The following is an 18,822-nucleotide window of genomic DNA, read 5'->3' as shown; positions in this document are numbered from 1 at the left end:
CCACTCCTTCAGGGGTAGCACCCCGCTCAGGTGCAGTCTGGAGTGCCATGCGTTAGCCGGGGTGGCTCTGGGCGGCAGCGCCGAGGCCCTGGCCCCTGTCCAGAGGGTTTCTAAGGCGGGTGCTGGGCAGCACTGGGTGGGAGGCTCAGAGGCTGCTGCGCTCCCTCCTTCCCGTGGGAACAGCCCCCCCTACCCCCCCCCCCCCCCGAGAGCGGACTGGGCGCTCTCACTCCAGGGAGGAGACCCACTCATAGGTGGCTCGCACCTGGCCTCGGGTCTGGGGAAGGGTGGAAGGTGAGACTCCCCGCGGGGCCTCGTGGCTGCCCGCTGCGGCACCAACCCACCGCTTTCCCTGGGCGCCGGGCAGGGAGGAGCTAACACTCTCCACTGCCCACGGGACACCTTCCGGAGAGGGGCAGCTAGGCCTGGGGGTTGGGGGTGAGGGGGACGCCCACCACCTGCTAAGGCCAGAGCCCGAGACGCAGAGCTGCAGTGGCCCCCAGTGGTGTTTGCTGGGAAGAGCGGGGAGCGGGCCGGCCTCCGCTAGAGGGCAGCACACCGCCCCTTAGTTCTCAGTTCACCAGGGCCTGCCCCCCACCCCCCAATCTTGGGCTCTTAGGCCAGTTGGAACCAAGTCAACTTTCTCGGGTCGTTTCAAAATTCCCTCTTCTGGGAGCCTGCCTGCCACCTGCGCGCACTTACCCACCGTACATCACCATCATGTTCCCCGAGAACCAGCCCAGCCTGGGCCTGCCTTCTCCTGGCCACTCAAGTGAGGTCGGCGGGCACAGGCTGCACATGCAGCCAAGCTGGGAGACGCTCAGGTCAGACGCGAAGCCGGCCTGACGTGTGGGTGAGGGGCTCGGTGGGCAGAGGCTGCTGCCATTTGCCAGGCAAGGGCGGGGGGCAGGGATCTCAGCGGGGGGATGGCACTGCTGAGGCTCATTCACTGCATACTCTCTGCCCAGCACCGTGCCTGGCACGCAGCAGGCCCTGGGGAGGGCCTCCAGGACTGACGCAGCTGCTCGGAGGAGAGCCGTAACATGGGCTACTCGAGGGCACATAGGGAAAAGCAAGGGGGACTCTACTTTGTCGAAAAGAGAAAGGGAGGGACGCCTGGGCGGCTCAGCTGTTGAGCATGTGCCTTCAGCTCAGGGCATGATCCTGGGGTCCTGGAATCGAATCCCACATCGGCCTCCCTGCATGGAGCCTGCTTCTCCCTCTGCCTGTGTCTCTGTGTCTCTCATGAATAAATAAAATCTAAATCTAAAAAATAAATAAAAAAAAAAAAAGAAAGGCAGACCACAGGAAGCGAGAAACAGAGGGCCTGTCCCACCCCTCCTTCTCCACACCTCCACCCCGACGAGGGGGAGAAAACGGGGGACCAAGTACTGCGTCTGGTTGTTTCTTTAATCGAATGCAGACTCATTCATAGAAAACAGAAATGCAACCATAGCATGGAGACAGACATTAAACGGAGTTCTGAAAAAAGATCCAGATCCCCTCCTCCCCGCGGCCCCAGGGAGAGCTATAAAAACAAGTTGGGCAGAACAAAACACACACCCGTCCCCGAGCCGGAGCCCGACCTGAACTCCCCCATCTTGGCATCTGGACCGGACCAGGTAGGGTGATGGGGACCCAAGGGCCAGAGCGGGCCAAAGTCTCCTACGTATATACGTGTGTGTGTGATTAACACAGAACTTGGCCGAAGACGGACAGAAACACAGAAGCCAGCCCTGCGTCCTAGAGTGAGGCTGGTCCGGGGACAGCGGGGGCAGAGCGTGTCCCTTCCTGAGCCTCCTTCTAAGATAGGCACTGGGGCTCCCACGGCTGTGAGGAGGCAGGAGGAGCCGGGCGCCTTGGGGCCCCCTCCTTCACCCCTGGACATTCTTGGACAGCGTCGATGGCACTGAGAGGCCCCCAGCTGGGGCTTGGCAGGGCCAAGGGCCGGAAAGAAAAGGAAAGGGGCGAATTGATCTTTCCTTCCAATCGTGGTGCCCACATCAGTCCGGGGGCTGACGGGATAGGAAGTTGACCTCTGAATTCAGCCCCTCAGATCAAGGCGACCCTCACATGCAGGCTGACCCTTTGACTACAGAGCCGGTACCAAGCACAGGTCAGAGGGAGGAGGCACCACTGCCTGAAGCCCCTCTTAGGCCTTAGCACCAAAAGCCTGGCCCCAGCCGGCCAGCCTCCACAATCCTACACCCGCATTTCATCCTGACTGGAATGGGCAGTGATGGCAGTCGCGTACAGCCCCAAAGAGCAGTGGGGCCCTGGTACAGGACGGAGAATCAGGCCCAACCAGGCCTGGACTGGAGCTCGGGAAGAAGAAAGGGCTTGGGGTGCAGGCTCCGGGGAGGGGAAGGACGGACAGAGTGCGAGGCAGTGAGATGGGCAGGGCAACACTTCGCTCCTTCGTCCTGCAGAGGGACAACTGGAGAGCCAACAGCAGGGCCCGTGAGAGGCCCTCAACACTGAGAAGCAGCAGCAATTGGCCAACATCTGGGGTGTGGGGGGAGCAGGCCTCCTCCCCACCCTTCAAGGCTCAAGGCCCCCGCCATGACTGTCCCAGGCCAGGCTTGGCCTAGACCTCGCTGTCCTGCTGCTACCCACCGTGGGCCGCAGGCTGGGGACTCACACCCCCAGAGCTACGGAGGCTCCAGGCAGGGTGGCAGGAGGCCTTGGGGCCCCATGAGTAAAGCAAGGGGCCTAGCTCCTGCTAGAACACGTAGATCTTGTCCCGCTGCACGGTGTCCAGGTCGTCGTCCAGCGTCAGCAACACCTGGGGAGGGACGTGGAGTCAGGCCCAGGCCGGCGGCCGACCTCGGCCTCCACCCCACCCCCTGCTTGGGCAGGACAGTCTCACGGACCAGGAATGACCCAAACATGGCAATGGAGGACAGGAAGTGCCAGATATCGTGGTCGTCAAAGAAGTCCAGGAGGATGCAGTCGCGGTTGTGTTCCCGTGACTCGGCGGGGGTTTTCTGGGGAGGAACAGAGAGCTGCCTGTGGATGCCGCCCACCCAGGCCTGGGGCCAGACCCGCCCGCGGCTCCCTCGGCCGCCGTGCTCCCGGCACCAGGCACGAGAGCACCCTCCTTCTGACTCATCCTCACCGTCCTCTCCCACATCTAAAAACTGGCTTTTGTTACAGATTTCCCCCAGAGGATGCTGGCTTCTGCCCTTTCCTTTCACTTTTACCCTCATGCCTTGGATTCTTCTGCCGTTCACACCAGCAGAGGGTTGAGATCACCTTGAGATGCCCCCTAACTTAGGTCCCTGTCTTGGACTCTGCCCCCTGCTCCAATCTGCTCCTCCAGGCTCACTCGTTCTCCAAAGCCTTACTAGCAGGTAACCCCCACCCACCCACCCCCCACAACAGGAACCATAATGTGGGCCACGTCCTAGGAAACTCGGGGTCCTCCGTGCTCACCATGATCCCTACCCAACAAACACTCACCGGACACCACTATGTCTGGGGACCGTCTCTGCCACATGCTGAGGCCACTGATATGACAAGAACTATCCTGACTTCAGGGGTTCACAGTCTTCACTCGGCTCCCAGATTCATATATTTGTTGACCCCAAATCTGCCTCGATTAGTTCTGCCTTTGAGTCATTACTCCAGTCGCAGCATTGCTAGGCCACAGGGCCCTTTCTCATCACCCAGGGCCTTTGAGACCATGAGCAAGGTCCACCTCCTCCAGGAAGCTTTCCTGGACCTCCTGTGTCCTCTGCCCTCGTGTCCATGTCCCCTTCCTGTCTTGCCTATGCCCTTCACCTTGTGGATCATATCGCAAAGAGTAGTCCAGGAACTGATGGTCTCTCTCCTGAACTAGATTAAAGTACTTCAAAGGCAGAGGACCATGCCAGGCTTGGTTCTGATCATAGAATTGAAACCTGATTCATGGCAGGTGCCTACAAGGCTGAGGGGAGAGCCTGGCACTTCTGGCTTCAAACCCCAGCTGTGCCACTGGCTGGCCACGTGACCTTGGGCAGGTCCCTTGGCCTCTGTGAACTTCAGCTGCCTCATATGTAAAATGGGGACTTCAGGAATATTAAGGGAGAAAGCAGCTGCGAAAGAGCATGGCCGGTACTCACAAATGATGTTCGTAAAGAGAAGTGGCCATTTATTGGCTCACAACAAACTTGTGGGTGACTCCCTCACCCTCTCGGCAGGAGGACTACTCACCTGCCAGGTGCTGAGTCCCTGGAAGAAGAAGAAGAGTGCGAAGCCCCACACCACGGAGGTGCAGACAATGCAGAGCAGGGGAATGAGCTTGATCCGTTCCCCGCTGCGGAGCTGGTGGGAGAGAAGAGGAGTCTGAGGGCCGGGCCCTGGCCCAGCCCGTCTCCCAGCCTGCCCTTCATGCCACTTCTCAGCATATGGGACGGATCCTTCAGGAAGCCTTCCTGGATTCACACCATCACCTGCCGTAGCTACACAGCCCACTCGTCCCACACCAGCAGCCTGGGGTCCTCACCCCTGATGTCTGCCCTGGCTAGGCCTCCATGTGCCCACAGCCCCGTGCTATCAACCTGCACTGGCCAGGGGGCTCTCCTTGTGCTCGGCTCCTCTCACCCTGGACGGCAGGAGGGTCCCTGGGAAGTGCCCGGCCCTCAGAGGCCCCAGGCTGTGCAGACCTGGCGAGCCCCCCTCAACCCCCTACACCGCATGGGGCTCTTCCCAGCTGCAGCCTGCAGCGCTACCAGTGTCATGGGCTGTTCTCTGCATATGGAAGGGGCTCAGTGAATGAGTCTCTGGATACAGCTGGAGTACAGGCAAGAGACTTTAGCCTCTCCCCTCCTTGAACTGCATCAGCATGAGACGAACAAAAAAATTCCCACTGCCTCTCAATGCTACCCTGAAGCAGGTTGTGCCAATCTCCTCCCGCTGGCAGAGAAGGCTCAGCCATCCCCACTCACCTTCATAATGATGTAGAAGGCAAAGTAGAGAAGCAGGTTGCAGATGCCAATGGCCAACAAGTAGGAGGCGAAATCATTGGGGCGCATGATGAGCCCATAGGCAGCTCTGGCCAAGGAAAGAAGAGCTGGTGAAGCAGGGGAAGCCAAGGGCAAGGAAAGGGCTCTCCTTCACCCCATGTTATGCTACTATGAAGTGAGGCTGGGTTCAGAGGCCCACAGAAATTCCAGAACCCCTGGTGCCAACATCTCTCTCCTCAGCCCCCATTTCTCACGCCTGAAGCTTAGAATGTGTCCGTGGCCCCCCAGGCAGCCAATGGCTGGCCAAGTCCCCCGCTGTCTGCCCAGCCAGGCTACCGCAGACAATGGCCAGACTCACAGCGACCAGTTGATAATGTTGCCCATAACCAGCAGCACCATGCGGTCCTGGAGGGAAGCAGAGACACGGGGACTGAGAGAGGGGAAGAGAGACAGGGAGAAAAGTGGAAGAAGGCCCAGATCAGCCAGTCCCCACCCTCCCCTGGGCTCTCAGCTATGTCCCCGCACCCCCCCACCAGCCGAGGGAAGAGAGCAGATGGCAGAGGGCTGGGGAGCTGGGCCAGTACCACGTAGAGGGGCCCACTGCACTGCCGGATGCAGTCTGTGTAAAGCACATGGAGGATGCGGCGGCAGATCCCGGAGTCTGCAAGAAGGAGAAGTGCTGACGGCCCTGGGACCCCTTCCCCCGTCCCCTGGCCCATGCCCGCAGAGGACCCCAGGCCTTCAGAGGGCACAGCTATGCCAACCCTCATCTCATTCCTCACTCGGTGATTCTTCCAGGGCCCCCAGCGAGAGAGCAGAACCCAGAGTCTGCTGTGAGTCCAGGTCCCCTGACTCCCTGGGGCCCAGCTGCACCCCCCACCTCCCCACCCTGCCCTGGGCATGCCCTCACCCAGCTTCCAGCGGCCCATGTAATAGAGCTGTGTGCTGAGGAGCAGGGTGGCAATGATGTGAATGATGGAGAAGACTATCCAGAATGCTGTGTTTCCTTTGCCGAAGACCTGTCAGGGGCCACAGTGGACAGGGCTGAGGAGGCGCTGAGAGGAGCTCCCACAGCCCGCCCTTTCTCTGGAGGATCAGGGCTCTCCCAGGAGCCCAAAGACGGCACATCAGGGAAGGAGCAGGGATCTCTCCTCCAGGGGGGCAGAGGGACTGCATGTGCACACACACGTATGCACCTTTAATACTTTAATATGGGGCAGGCCCAAGGGGCCAGGGGCTCACCACACCCAGCACGGAGAAGAAGATGACGATGGCCAAGCAGGCATAGGCGCTGTAGGCGCTGGCGTTAATGTCTGGGTGCCGCTTCTGGTAGAGCTTCAGCATGCACAGCCCGGCAATCATGTACATGAACGACGTGTCTGGGTTGGGGGCATGAACGTGAACTACAAATGCATCCACTGAACTTCAGCATGGAACTCCCTGCCCAGACAATCCAAGGGAGCCCCCAAGGCCTTCTCGTGGCCACGAGCGAGCCGCTGGTGGGCTGACACCAGAACTCCAGCCCCTGACCTGGAGTTCAAATGTCATCACACTGACATGTGACTGTGACACCACACTGCCACCCCACTGGCTGGCACCCAATCTGACCTCCCCTGACAACAAGGACAATGTAGCCTGAGCACCCTAAGGTCAGGGACCACATCTCAGTGATATTCGTTTTCTCAGTTGACACATGGCTTTCCATGGAAAACACTAAACGGATGAATGCAATATCATCCAGCTGCATCCTTTCTAGAAACTAGGATGTGTATGCACACAGGAACCCCAACCCTGGCGTCTCCCACAGGGCTGAGTCCTGGGGGATCCCTGCAGGTGACATGGGGATGGGGATGGTAGAGGACCTCAGACAGGTGCAGCCAGGGAAGGAGGCCCCACTCACCAAACTGGAAGTTGGTATAGTTGGGGCAGACATGATAGCAGGCACTAAGCAACCCCTCCATCATCAGGGCTGTGCCCATGGCATAGAACAGGCCAAAGTGTTTTGGGATCCCACATTCCTATTGGGGAGAAGGGAAGGGAAAGAGGAGGTGAGGTGGGAGGGAGGAAGGGACCCAAAGGACGGACAGGAGGAAAGAGGTATGGAGCGGCTCGTGGGCTGGGCAGGGCTGGGCACTCCGGCTAGAAGAGCCTGGCGCCGAGGCATCAGTGGGCAGGTGCTCTCTCACCAGGGCGTAGAGGTCATTGCGCAGCAGGGCCCGGTTGTGGTTAATCTCTCGCTGCAGAATGATGAGCAGGAACAGCAGCCCCAGCAGGATGTACCCCAGATTGCTCAGGATGTTGTTGAAGGCGCTGGAAGGGGTGACACAGGGCGCATTGCCTTGGCCCTGCACTCTGGACTCTTCTGCCCCACCCCCACCCCGGGGCATTACTGGCAGAGCCCCTGCTCCAGCCCTAGCTCACCCCAAACCATCCTCACCTGAGGTTGCCCAGCGGGTGAGCACAGAGGAAGTTGTAGTAGCAGATGTCCTGATTCCCTGTGACGTTCACCACCTGCAGCAGGGCACAGGAGCACAGAGGGGCTGCTGATGCACCTTGCTCAGCCCAGAGCCCAGGTGAGAGGGAGCCAGGCTCCAGCCCTGCCACATCACCCAGTCCCAGCCGGCAGGACAGGAAAGTGCCACACAACGGGCACGTGTGTGCATCCGTATGCCAGGCCAGGCTTCTTTGCCACAGTCACTGGCCCCCTCACTAGGTGGAGTCAGAAATCATGAGGCATGACCGCGACAGAGGTTCTTGCCTCACAGCACAGAGAAAGGGGAAGGGAAACCAACACTTACAAAGTGCCACGGCTCTTGTTGCATGAACCCTGCAACGAGCCGGGGACGGTGTCGTCATTGCTACTGTGCTGCCCCATTTTTCAGGGAGCCTCAGTGACTTGCTGCAGGTCACCCAGCTGGTCAGCGAGCTGCAGGTCACCCAGCTGGTGAGGCTGAGTTAGGATCTGGACCCAGGACCTGTGACCTAAGACCTGTGCTCACTCCTGAGCCCCAGGCCAGGAAGCTCTGCACTTGGGGCCGCGGCCCAGATGGGCAAGGGCGCTCCGCAGGGGCCCCGGGGGAGCCAGCCCTGCCCCTCACCGTCTGGTAGGTGATCACCAGCTGCACCACCGGAAGCGCATAGAAGACAGCGATGGTGGCGATGTTCCTGAGGAGAGGAAGGACAGCGGTGAGGAGGTGGCACCCGAAACCTGCCACCGCCACCCCACCCCACCAGGGAGGAAGCCCGGCCCCCTCCGCCCACTCACCAGAAGTAGATCTGGTACTTTTTCCGAAGGACGCGTTTGTCCTTGCGGGCCAGGTCGGCCACGTAGAGGTATTGCTGGGGAGAAGCTGCAGTGAGCCCTGCTTTCCCGCTGCCCCCTGGGAGAAGCCCCTCCTGCCCAGGTTAGAGGAGGACAGCGAAGGCCCCCCACCCCTCCCGCAGGCCACAGTCCCGGACCGCAGGGCAGGTGGCTCCAGGTCAGCCCCTTGCTGCGGACCATCAGACTGGAAGGGCCGGGAATAGAGTCAGCTTCCTCTAGAATCTATCCTGCCCCAAATCAGCTCTTTCCCTTTGTTCTCCTACAATGTCACCCCACAGGGAGGTGCGTGGGGGCCCAAACACAGAATCTGCTTCCCATGGGAAACCCATGACTAGGGCCAGCCCCCATGGCATCAGACCTTGGTGCGAATGACATTCTTGTCCGAATCAATGTCAGTCAACGTGTCATAGTCGTCCTCCTCCACAGAGCTCATGGAGTCCAGGCGTGGCCGAGTGCCCACAGGGTCTAGGGAACGATCTGGGGTGGCGGGGAGGAAGAGTTAACCAAGAGGCACAGAACTTAAGATCTGTCCCCACCCCCTGGGGCAATTGTCACAATTACTGGGCAGTGGGAAGAGGCAAATTGTGGGCTCAGAGCAGGAGCAGAGGCGCGCTCAGGCCCAGGGAAGAGGTATCGGGTGCCCCTAAGTCCTCGAGGGGAACAAGGGTGGGTTCTGGGAAGAGGCCACCAAACAGGGACTGCTCCAGCCCTGCCCCCTCACTGAGTAGGACTCCCAGGCCAGGACGCTGAGCAGACCTGGGCCCCCAACACAAGCAACAAGGACTGAATTCGGCAGAAGTCATGCTGATTAGATGCCCGGCCGTGTGGGTTCTGAGAGGACACTGGCTTGGCCCCCACTGGGTAAAGACCCAGTGGGCTCTGGGGGGGCAGGCAAGGAGGACAGGCTGCCTCTAGGAAGAGCACCTGCTCCTGTTCTTCTCTTGTGCCTTCAGAAGCTTCCTCCTATGACTTTGCCTGACCGAAGCCCCCAGAGGCCAGGATGTGACACCTGTGCCCATGAGCCCTACCCCGGCAGGCCAGGGAACACGGGTGCTGGCAAACATGACAGCCAACCAGAACATCTGGCCTGGGGGGAGTTGGGGTGCCAGCCCACCAGCATCAAAGCCAGTGCCTGCTTATCTCAAAAGACACAAGAGCGGGCAATTATTGGCATTAGATGGGGAAGCCATGCACAAAGCATCTCTCTGGCCCTGGAGCCTACCGGCTCCAGTCAACTGCCCTGGCAGGAGCTGATTGGCGGAGCAGCGCCCCCCCCTCCCCACATCTACCCATGGCAATGCACAGCTGCCGCATCTGGCCAAAGGGGAGGCGCCGCTTGAACTGGTCGTGCCCTTCAAAGGAAAGGGAAAGTTACCAGGAAGTGGGGCCAAGGAGGAAGGAAGGAAAAAGGAGAGGGGTAGGGAGGCAGCAGCCCCATTCCTGGCTCCAGCGTCTGGCAGAAGAGGCGAGTGCCCTTCACCACACTTCGCCCAGCCTGCTCCAGCCCTGCACCACCTGGCTCTGCCCAGCCTGGCGTACTCACCCTGGTAGCCGTAGGAGAGGTCCCCAGTGCCCATGCTATCCACCAGGCCGTCTGTAGATCCCGAGCTGTTCTCTGTGGGGAACGGCGAGTGGTGAGGCAGGTACGAGGGGACGGGGATGCTGGGGGCGGGGGGGGGCCGCTGCCACTCGGCCACCCGTCGAGGTGACCGGGTTGTGAGTGGGCGGCACGACCACCGGTGCTGACACGTACCAAAGGAACCATAGTTATAGCCCTCGTAAGGGGAGCTGCCAGGGAAGGAGTCGGCGAGCACCCGGGGGTGACCTGCAATGAGAAATCAAGGTCCCATCAACTCTGGAAACAGGGTGTGGCCAAGCCAAGGAGAGGAAAGACACAGAAGGGCCACGGCAGCAGCAAAGAATAAGCACCTATCCTGACAAACACGCTGCGCTCCCACCACCAGCCGTGCCCCAACCTCCCACGCGGGTCCCAAAGGAAACCCTCACTGTCCTTTGTCCTCTCTACAGAAAGAGAAAGGTCAAGGAAGCGATGCATCTCAATTACCAGCGAGGACAGCGAGCACCGCCCGCCCAAGTCCCACCCTGACATCCCAGTGTGTCCCCTCCGTCCCCCATTCTGGATTCCAGCTCCTCTGCCCACAGCACCTGGAGCTTACCAAGGAGAGAGGCTGAGAGAGAAGGTCCCAAGCAGGAGGGAGGACAGACAGAGAAGGAAGGTTGGAAGAAAAGGAGAGAGAATGAAAGGTTAGTAACGCCCCAGACTGTGAGCTCCTCACCCGAGGCAGACAGTGTAGCTAGCCCCAGAGAATGAATCAAGCGGCAGCCGTTAAGATGGGCATATCAGGGTGGTCCGGGCACAATCCCGGCCCCATTTCCATCTGCAGAGTGTTCTTCCCAATCTGAACATCCAGAAGCCCCCAGCTGGCCTCTCCCCCTCCAGCCCCCAAGGGAACCATCCACCAAAGCACAAAGCACACTCTGCCCTCCCTGCCCACGCCCTTTGGAGGTACCGCTTTCTGGGCAGGCTCGGTCCATGGCCACCAGAAGCGTCTTCTTCCTCTGCCTGCAGGAACAGAATCCAGAGGCAAACCAGAGGGGCAGGAAGAGGGTCCTGCCTGGACGGCTGGCCTGCCTTCCACCCTCTCCATCCCCTAACCCTGCCCTCCATCTGTGACCTAAGGCTCCTCCCAGGCTGGGGAGTAGTGTGGGGTTTCCCTGCTTGGGGAGAAGGTTGAGGGGAGGGGCTGGTTTCCAGAGGAGAGGCCCAGGGACCACCGACCTCCTATGCCCCACAATGGTGCAGAGCACTAGCCTGGGCTGGCTCAGATCCCGCCAGGCAGGCTCCCCTGCTCGCCCCACCCCAGAACAGGGGGAAGCCCAGCAGCCCCCCTTTACCTCCAGTTCTCCCAACAGGCCAGGAGGATAGTCAGCAGATAGAAGGAGAGAAATATGCCCAGGCAAAAGAGCATACCGCCAACATAGGCCTCAGCTGTGGGGAGGGAAGCAGGAGGATGAGCACATCAAATCCTGCCAAGGCTGCGCGTCACGGCACACAGGGGCCCAGCCTGAGCTCTCCCCTCTTCTTCCCTCAGATGCAGTAACCTCGTGGGGTGAACAACAGGCCGTTCCCCCAGATATGCCAAACTCTGACGTGATTCCTGTCTTTGCTCATGTTACTCCCTCTGCTAGAATTTTCTCCTCTGCTTCTTCCTTGAAAACTCCATCCTGCTTTCAAACACACTGTCCTTGCAAGCACAGTTCAGGGGCTGTGTCCTCTAGGAAAGCTTCTCTGTCTTATGCTCCCAGTGACCTGTCCTTTGCCCACTGGAGCTCTCAGCACCCTGCACAGAGAGGCTCCTGTCCTTCAGGAGCTCTCTGAGGACTACAGCCAGAGCGTAGCACCTGGCATGAAGAAGGTGCTCGATAAATATTTGTTGAATAAAGAAACCATACAGGAGAGGCAAGCTTCTTTTTCTTCCTATCACAATCCCTTATTTTTTCCAGCTTATGTATTCCAGTTTACAAAGGGCTCCATCTAATCACTCAGCAAATATTTATCGAGTGCTAATTTTGTGCTAAACCGCACAACTTGGTGAGACTACCAGGACAGACCCTACTGCCTGTTATTATAGGGACAGGGAAGCTGAGGCTTTTAGCATAGAGACAGGGCAATAGTGAGATGACACTGCTCATAAGGGGCGAAAAGAGAACCAGAACTCAGTACTTCAGAGTGTTGGTCACTGACTCTGCACCACATCACACTGGGACCCACCTCCTGGCCCTCCCATCGTGAACACTGCCAAGAGCACTCCCCCTTCCTCCCCCATCAGTGTGCCCTGTAGGCCTCCATCACCCTTCCCATTCAGAGAACACTCCCTCCCCTCCCCCAGGTCTGAGAGGAAGAGCCACTCAGCCACCCACACTCACACGTGACCGCCCGAGATACCACCACTGACAGGGTTTTCTGGCGATGCCCTTGATCAACCGGTTCATCTGGAAACAAAATGTCAAACAAGTGGCTGCCTAGAGCTTCGCTGAAGTTTGTGGGACCGGGCCTGGGAGAGTCTGGGGCCCAAGCCCTCCATCTCAGATCCACCCATCAGCCACACACAGGTTCTTCTACCTCCCAGGGAGTGGCCAGGCCCTCCCCACCACCCCTAGCCAGGCCCAGGGCACACGGTGTACCTTCTACAAAGGGGTAGAAAGGCAAGGAGCCCCCACAGGCCTGGTCTTCAGTCTTCACCACCACCACCACGTAAAAGCTGTTGCTGGGGAAGTCTTTGCGCTGCAGGATGATGACGGTGATGATGATAATGATAAAACCGTCATCATCAATCACCATCAAAATCAATCATCAAAATACACACATAATTTTACTTAGCCCTCACAAAGATTCCTATGAGATAAGTACTATCATTATCCCTACTGGGCCTTAGGGTTATACCGCCAGTAAGTGGTACAGCCAGCGTTACCTGGCTCCAGAGCTCAAACCATGACTCCGTGCTACAGCCAGGTGAGCGAATGTGTGTAAGACCCACCATCAAGGAACCCTTGGGTGCCCGATTACAGTCTGGGCATCAGCCGGGAGAAAGGGGGAGGGGCCTCGCTGCCTCCTGAGGTGCAAGACTGGATCTTGTGGGGGGATCACAGGGCGCTACACTCCCTGCCCCCAGCATAGGTTTTAGCCTTTGCCACGGGCCACACAGCATCAACCGGGGCCCTTTCCCCTCTCTCAGCTATCATTACGGTGAATGAAGTAGAACTGACAGCCAGAAAGGGTACTCTGCTCTCTCCTACCCCTCCTGGTGATCGGGATGATGGTTGAACTGTTGCATATATCAGAGGGTCCCAACCCTCAGGGACTGGCAGGCCAAGACTTGGTGTTATCAGTAGGGTAGGAATAGGCAGGGATAAAGGGGCAAGGATTTGGAAAGCTCATCCCCTGGCCCATCTCCCACGGGGCCATGCACATTTCCTACCTGCACAGTGATGGCGGCCTTCTTGGTCATAGTCTGATACATGCCGATGAAGGCTACGTTGTTGTCCAGGTCATAGACAGGGCACTACAGAGGTGGGAGGGAGAGGCCGATGGGCAGGACCCGGGCCCTGGGCCTCCTCTTGAGCAGCCCTGCTACCCTCAGTAGAGGACAAAAAGGGCAGGCAACCTACCAGGACATCCTGGATGGAGATGACTGAGCAGGGAAAGGCTTTGTTGGAGGTCACCTTGACAATCACCGAGTCCACTCCCTCCGGGAACTCATACTTGAAGTACTGAGGGCACAGGAGGGCAGGGAGAGTCCCATCTCATGAGGATGCTCTCTCTGTCCCTCTACAAGGGAACAGTGTGAATCCTCTCAGCTTTGGGCAGTGGACACTCTCTGGGAAGAAAGACCCTGACCCCAAGCAACCCTATTATATCATCCCCTGCAACCTCACCTGGGCACCCAGGAGAGTGTCCAAGAGGCAAGGAGAAAAGGTGGCCACCAGACCCCATGCCTCTGCACTTGCCGTGCTGCTGGTCCCTTACCACCTCAGGGCCAGAGCTCCTATTTCCCAACAGTCTCTCCATGGCGAGGGTACAGCCAACTGGAGACTCCCAGCAGAGTCTGCCGAGCACTCTTGCTCCCGTGTCCCCACTTGTCTTCCCAGGGGGCAGCTGACACGAGAGATCTTACCTGGGGCTGGGCTGCTGTGGTGTTGAAGCTAAACTGCTCCCCAGTCCTGGAGGGAGAAGAGCCCACCCCCATGGTCATTCCCGGAGCTTGGCAAGAAGGCCAGTCCCATGGTCCCCTTGCATCTCCCTTGCCGACCTGAGCACAAAGTCGTCCATGCGGCTGACCCGGAGCTGGTATGTGGTGTTGACTGGTGACAGGGTGGACACATCCACGTAGAAGTACTGGACCTCGGACTCATTCTTGGTGGGGGGCTGGCACAGCGTTCGCTCCACCTTTTGGTAGAGGTACTTGCGCTGATACCTACAGCCCAAAGCAGAAAGGGGACGTTAGCACTGCGCCTGCCGGTAAGCCAGGCCAAGGGAGCAAGGCCCCAGTTCTTCTTCTCTGGTTTCCATTCTCCCCACTCCTACCCTGGCTGGGCTGACAAGCTCCAGGCTTGTCTGGCCTGGCTACTGAGCAGCCCCCTGGTTCAGGGAATGGGGGAGAGAAACGGAGGGGCTCCTGGGTGGTCTGAGACCCCAAATGAGGCCCTGGGGGAGGCTCTGGGCATGGCTTGGCCTCGACCTACCCCCCTCCCTGATCCCCATGTCCTACTCACAGCCCTCGCAGGATTAGGGGCACCTGGAAGGACACCACAGCTTCCTTCTGGCGGACCACAAACAGCAAAGGAGCCCCCTTCTGCTTGTTCAGGACATTCACGGACACACGCACACCTTCTGTCTGGAGAATAACATGGAAACAGCCCTCAGTCAAGCCTGTAGGGACTCTACTTCCACTACCTGGGACACATGGCTCCAGAGACAGTGAGCGCTGCCCTTCATCGTGCCAACCCCGACCCCATCTGAGTCAGGCTGGGAAGCTAGCTGCGCCCCTTCTTCCACCAGAGCAGGCCCAGTCTGCAGGAGGGATTTGCCCTGAGTTCCAGGAGGGGTCCCTGGACGAGGCCCCATCCTGGCTGGCAGGTACGTATGTGCAGGACAACGGGACCCCCGCCAACTTGAAGGCCTCACTTCCCAACAGGAAACATAAGGGAGGCCTCGGGCATCCCCAGGATACCCCACACCTATCCACGTCCACAGGATATACACGCACAGGGCCACAGGAGACCAAGAAGGGTTCCTCAGTTTTCTTCCTTGTGAGCCAGGAAGCTCCCATTCAACAATTCCCATCCCCCAATCTGGGGACCAGAGCCAGGAGGGTTGTGGGGAAACAGAGATCGTTGAAAAGTACGAAAGCCAAGATCTGACCAAGGGCTGGCGCTGCTGAAAAGTCACTTCACACCACTGAGCCCCAGTGTGCCCTCTGTATGATGCACACCTTCTCACTCTTCACGCATGGAGCAGAGTATACAGAACGGTGGGAGCTTCAAGAAAATCAATCCGTCAAACCTGGTGATGCTTGTTATTGTGCTGCTGAGACCCCCACCCTAGGGCAGCATTTCCCAGAGGGGCAGAGACCATAAGTCTCAGGTTGACCCCAGGGATGGGGAGAAGGAAGAAAGGACTCTAAGCAGGAGGAAAGCACACTTTAGAGACCTGGGCTCTGAAGGCAGACCCTGGCCTGTCACGGGAGGCAAATCTCTGCCCGTTCTGAAAAATAATCAGGCTCCCAGGCTCAGCTCTCCCACGCCTTAGTAAATCCAATCCTGGAGAGCTCAGGGCAGCGGGGATAGTGCCGGGCGGCCTGAGTTCTCCAAATCTCAGCTCTGCCCGCGGTCGAGACTGTGGATCTAGCTACAACCATGTCTAACACATGCTGGGGGAAGAAATGAAAGAGAAAGTCAGGGCGAGGCAGATTCCCCAGAGAGAAACTTCCTCTCTCCTCCCGTCCAAGTAGAAGTTGGGTCTCGTCTCCACCACGTCGGATGGTGCGCAAGGCCGGGGGCAGGGGGCAGGGGGGCCTTCTAGGGCACATCTCCCCGGGGAGCCTCAGCCTGCACTCGGCTGGGCAGAGCCTCCGGGCGGCCGGCTCCTGTCCTGGGGGTTTCCTGCTCCGCCGGCACCCACCCCGGGGCTGCCAGACTCAGGGTGCTGGGGAGGGGCAGGCGGGGAGGAGGGGTCAGCAAGAACTCGGGGACGCGACAACTTCAGCGGCGGCCGGGCGGGAGCTGCGGGGAGCGCAGCGCGGCTCTGGGAGGGGGACCCCGGCCCCGGCCCTGCCCCCCGGCCCCGCCCCCGCCCCCGGCCCCGCGCCCCCGCCCCCGGCCCCGCGCCCCCGGAGCTCCCCGGGGCTCCTCACCCGGTTGCGAGTCACGGTGTGGTTGAAGGTGTAGATGTTGACCAGCTCGCCGTTGACCTCGTCCGCGTAGGTGCGCTCGAACTCGGCGTCTTTCTGCGAGACGTTCTTGGGCCCCAGGGCCCCCGGGCGGCCGCCGGCCGAGGCCACCAGGAGCGCCACGAAGGGCAGGGCCGGCGCGAACATGGCCCCGGCGAGGCGGCGGCGGCGGCGGCGGGGGCGGCGGGCGGCGGGACGGCTCCGGGGCGGGCGGCGGCCGCGGCCGCAGCTTCCAGCATCTCACCAGGACCAGAACTTTAACCCCGGCCCGAGATTAGGACACGTCCCCTCCCCGGAGCCGCGGCGGCGCTGGCGGGGGCCCGGCGGGGAGGGGCGCGGGGGGCGGGGGCCGGGGCCGGGGCCGGGGCCGGGGGCGGGCGGGCCGGGGGCGGCCGGTTGCCGGGAGGCTGGGGACGCCGGCGGCGGGGAGGGCGGGGCGGCGGCGGCGGCGGGGGCGGCGGGGGCGGCCGCGGAGGGAGGGGCGGCGGGCGGCGGGCGGCGGGCGGCGAGGGGCGAGGGGCGAGGGGCGGGGAGGGCGGCGGCGGCCGGTGGCCGCGGGGCCAAAGCGGCGCGCTTCGCGGGGCGCGGGCCCTTTAAGGGCGGGCGGCCGCGGCGGCCCCGGGGCTCGCGGCTCGCGCGGGTGTGCGGGGCCGCGCGGCGGTAAACAGCAGGACGGCGGGTCCGCCCGCTGACGTCAGGGGAAACTGACACAGATTTAAAGGGCCGAGTCCCGGATTGCGCCTTAAAGGGGCCGCGGCCCTCCAGCGGGAGCCGCCTCTGACTGCCCTCCCGCCGCCGCCTCCTCTTTCTTAATCCTGCCGGTCTCTGGAAGCTCACCTTGGTTGGACCAGGCGGATGTTTCCGGGAGGGACCTCCACGTGTTGGGTTCTTGTTGACAGGGCCTTCTTTGCTCGAACCTGAGAATTCACCTCCACCCCCACTGCCTTTACCATCCTCCATCCCTGGGCCATTAAGAAAGGAAGAACTGAATTAGGAGACAGGCCGGACGCCTTCCCGGCGGCGGCGGCGGAGGGACGGCCGAGGCAGAACAACAGAACCTCTGGACAGTCTCACCCGCCAGGGAGGCCCGGATGCCTGCAGGGCTCCCTCCCCTTTGCAGAGGCAGCTAAAACGCTCACGGCAAGTGAGTGACTTCCAGTGTAAATTGCGGAAAACTTTTCTACAAAATATTTTGGCCTGTGTTTCAAGAAGTTGAAAGAGCTTTTGATTCTCTTTGACAGACTAATTCCACTTTCGGTACTCTATCCCAAGGAAATAAATGCAGATTAAAAATGCGTAAGCAGTCATGCTTATGACTGCCATATGTGTAATAGAAAGCATAAAGGAAACAGCCTAAGCGTCCATAAGGAGGGAGTGGCAAAGGTGCTATTACCATGAAGCCATCGGAAATGATGCTCAGGACTTTAAGGAACATGTAAGCAGGGAATTCACAATATTACACTATATCAACGAAAACGTAGGCATGCAAAGAAAAGCGTTGAGAAATCTTTGAATTACGGATGATTTTTAATATGGCATGTACCATTTTCTTCTAATTTCAAAAGTATAGATAGGTACCACTAAGAAAAGAAAAAAAAAAAAAACCACTGGATTGTGGGTGGCTTCAGAATGTTTTCATACCTTTTAAAAATTTATGAATTTTCTATGACGTACATGGACTTCTTTTATAAGACAAATTCGAGATGTTTAAAGAAAAAAAAAAATATAACATGGCCACTTCTGAAATTGTCAGACACCAGATGAAGCCACTTGGGCCAGAGGCTTGTGAGAATTCTTTAGCTCACAAGATTCCAACAGCTCCAGCTCCTGTCCCTGCCTTATTCTCTGGGCTTCTTTCCACTGAGGACTAATTTTACCTCACGGCCAATTATATTTATTCATTCCTGCAATAAATATTTAATGGGCACCTACTATGTGCAGGTACTGTTCTATTTATACTTGGCAAATGGTGTGTGCAAGAATTAGATCTGGCCCCCTGCCCAAGCTTTTGTACTTGAGAATGATGATCAGAAGCAGGCTGCAGGGTCTGGAAAACCCTAGAAAGTCAGACCAAAGGGAACCTTAGCAGACTCCTGGACTAAGCCCTCATTTTACAGACAGGTAGAGTGAAATCCACAAAGGGTCAGTCCAGAGGAGATTACCAGATTCCAGCATGGTCTAGACAAACCAAATTGGAGGACCCTCAGAGCAACAGGAAGAATTTTCATTATAAGCCCATGCAGTCAGCAGCCCAGTTTGGACAGCTAATGTAGGATTTCCACATTCCAAGTGAACTTCACTTTCTCTCTCATGGTCACCTCCTCCTCAACTTGCCAGTAAATCTGGAGCTCTAAGAAGTACTCCCACTCTGAGCTTGCGCTCCCCATTCAGCCTGATGTAATTTAACTGGTTTCAGGAACTTTCCTGGGTGCTGTGAGAACCACTGGTTTAGAGTCTCAGCTATAGGCTGGGACTGTACTGAATGAGCCCAGGTTGGGGGCATTCCAACTCTAACTCTTAGGCTTTGGGGCAAAATGTGCCCCCAGGCCTGTTTTAATGTGCATATCCAGACAGACTCACAGTT

At 58.9% G+C, this 18,822-nt stretch overlaps 1 protein-coding gene and 1 long non-coding RNA gene across 4 annotated transcripts; one reads left to right on the top strand and one right to left on the bottom strand.

Moving 5' to 3' along the window:
* Positions 1-1,389: 1,389 nt before the first annotated feature.
* SIDT2 (SID1 transmembrane family member 2) lies at positions 1,390-16,405 on the bottom strand. 3 transcript variants are annotated; one of them, XM_077893654.1, is made up of 27 exons: positions 16,203-16,404; positions 14,563-14,684; positions 14,100-14,264; positions 13,965-14,010; positions 13,459-13,560; positions 13,269-13,352; positions 12,475-12,574; positions 12,217-12,282; positions 11,185-11,278; positions 10,800-10,852; positions 10,446-10,457; positions 10,022-10,093; positions 9,812-9,883; positions 8,627-8,745; positions 8,212-8,285; positions 8,045-8,111; positions 7,384-7,457; positions 7,133-7,256; positions 6,847-6,964; positions 6,189-6,325; positions 5,857-5,965; positions 5,531-5,607; positions 5,305-5,351; positions 4,929-5,034; positions 4,195-4,305; positions 2,874-2,987; positions 1,390-2,785 (listed from the first exon to the last, which is right to left on the bottom strand). In XM_077893654.1, exons 1-27 carry the CDS (start codon positions 16,383-16,385, stop codon positions 2,723-2,725), a joined length of 2,511 nt encoding a protein of 836 aa, XP_077749780.1. In that variant the 5' UTR covers positions 16,386-16,404; the 3' UTR covers positions 1,390-2,722. The 3 variants fall into 3 exon arrangements, 2 of the variants coding, with proteins under 2 accessions (XP_077749780.1, XP_077749781.1); XM_077893655.1 differs by lacking the exon at positions 10,446-10,457 and having other exon boundaries at positions 16,203-16,403; XR_013376909.1 differs by lacking the exons at positions 1,390-2,785; positions 2,874-2,987 and having other exon boundaries at positions 5,305-5,376; positions 16,203-16,405.
* Positions 16,158-18,758, top strand: LOC144311323 (uncharacterized). Its single transcript, XR_013376910.1, has 2 exons — positions 16,158-16,272; positions 17,138-18,758. It is a non-coding gene; the product is annotated as an uncharacterized LOC144311323 (long non-coding RNA).
* Positions 18,759-18,822: the final 64 nt, after the last annotated feature.

This window comes from Canis aureus, chromosome 3 (assembly GCF_053574225.1).
Source record: "Canis aureus isolate CA01 chromosome 3, VMU_Caureus_v.1.0, whole genome shotgun sequence".
Classification (NCBI taxonomy): domain Eukaryota; kingdom Metazoa; phylum Chordata; class Mammalia; order Carnivora; family Canidae; genus Canis; species Canis aureus.
The sequence above is the reverse complement of the archived record's forward strand: the minus strand, read 5'-3'. Positions and strand labels throughout refer to the sequence as shown.

Coding starts and splice junctions, on each gene's coding strand:
- SIDT2 (XM_077893654.1), bottom strand. CDS start 16,385: ATGTTCGCGCCGGCCCTGCCCTTCGTGGCGCTCCTGGTGGCCTCGGCC. Junction 14,011..14,099: donor ATGGACGACTTTGTGCTCAG/GTCGGCAAGGGA, acceptor TTCTCCCTCCAG/GACTGGGGAGCAGTTTAGCT. Junction 2,786..2,873: donor CCATGTTTGGGTCATTCCTG/GTCCGTGAGACT, acceptor GTCCCTCCCCAG/GTGTTGCTGACGCTGGACGA.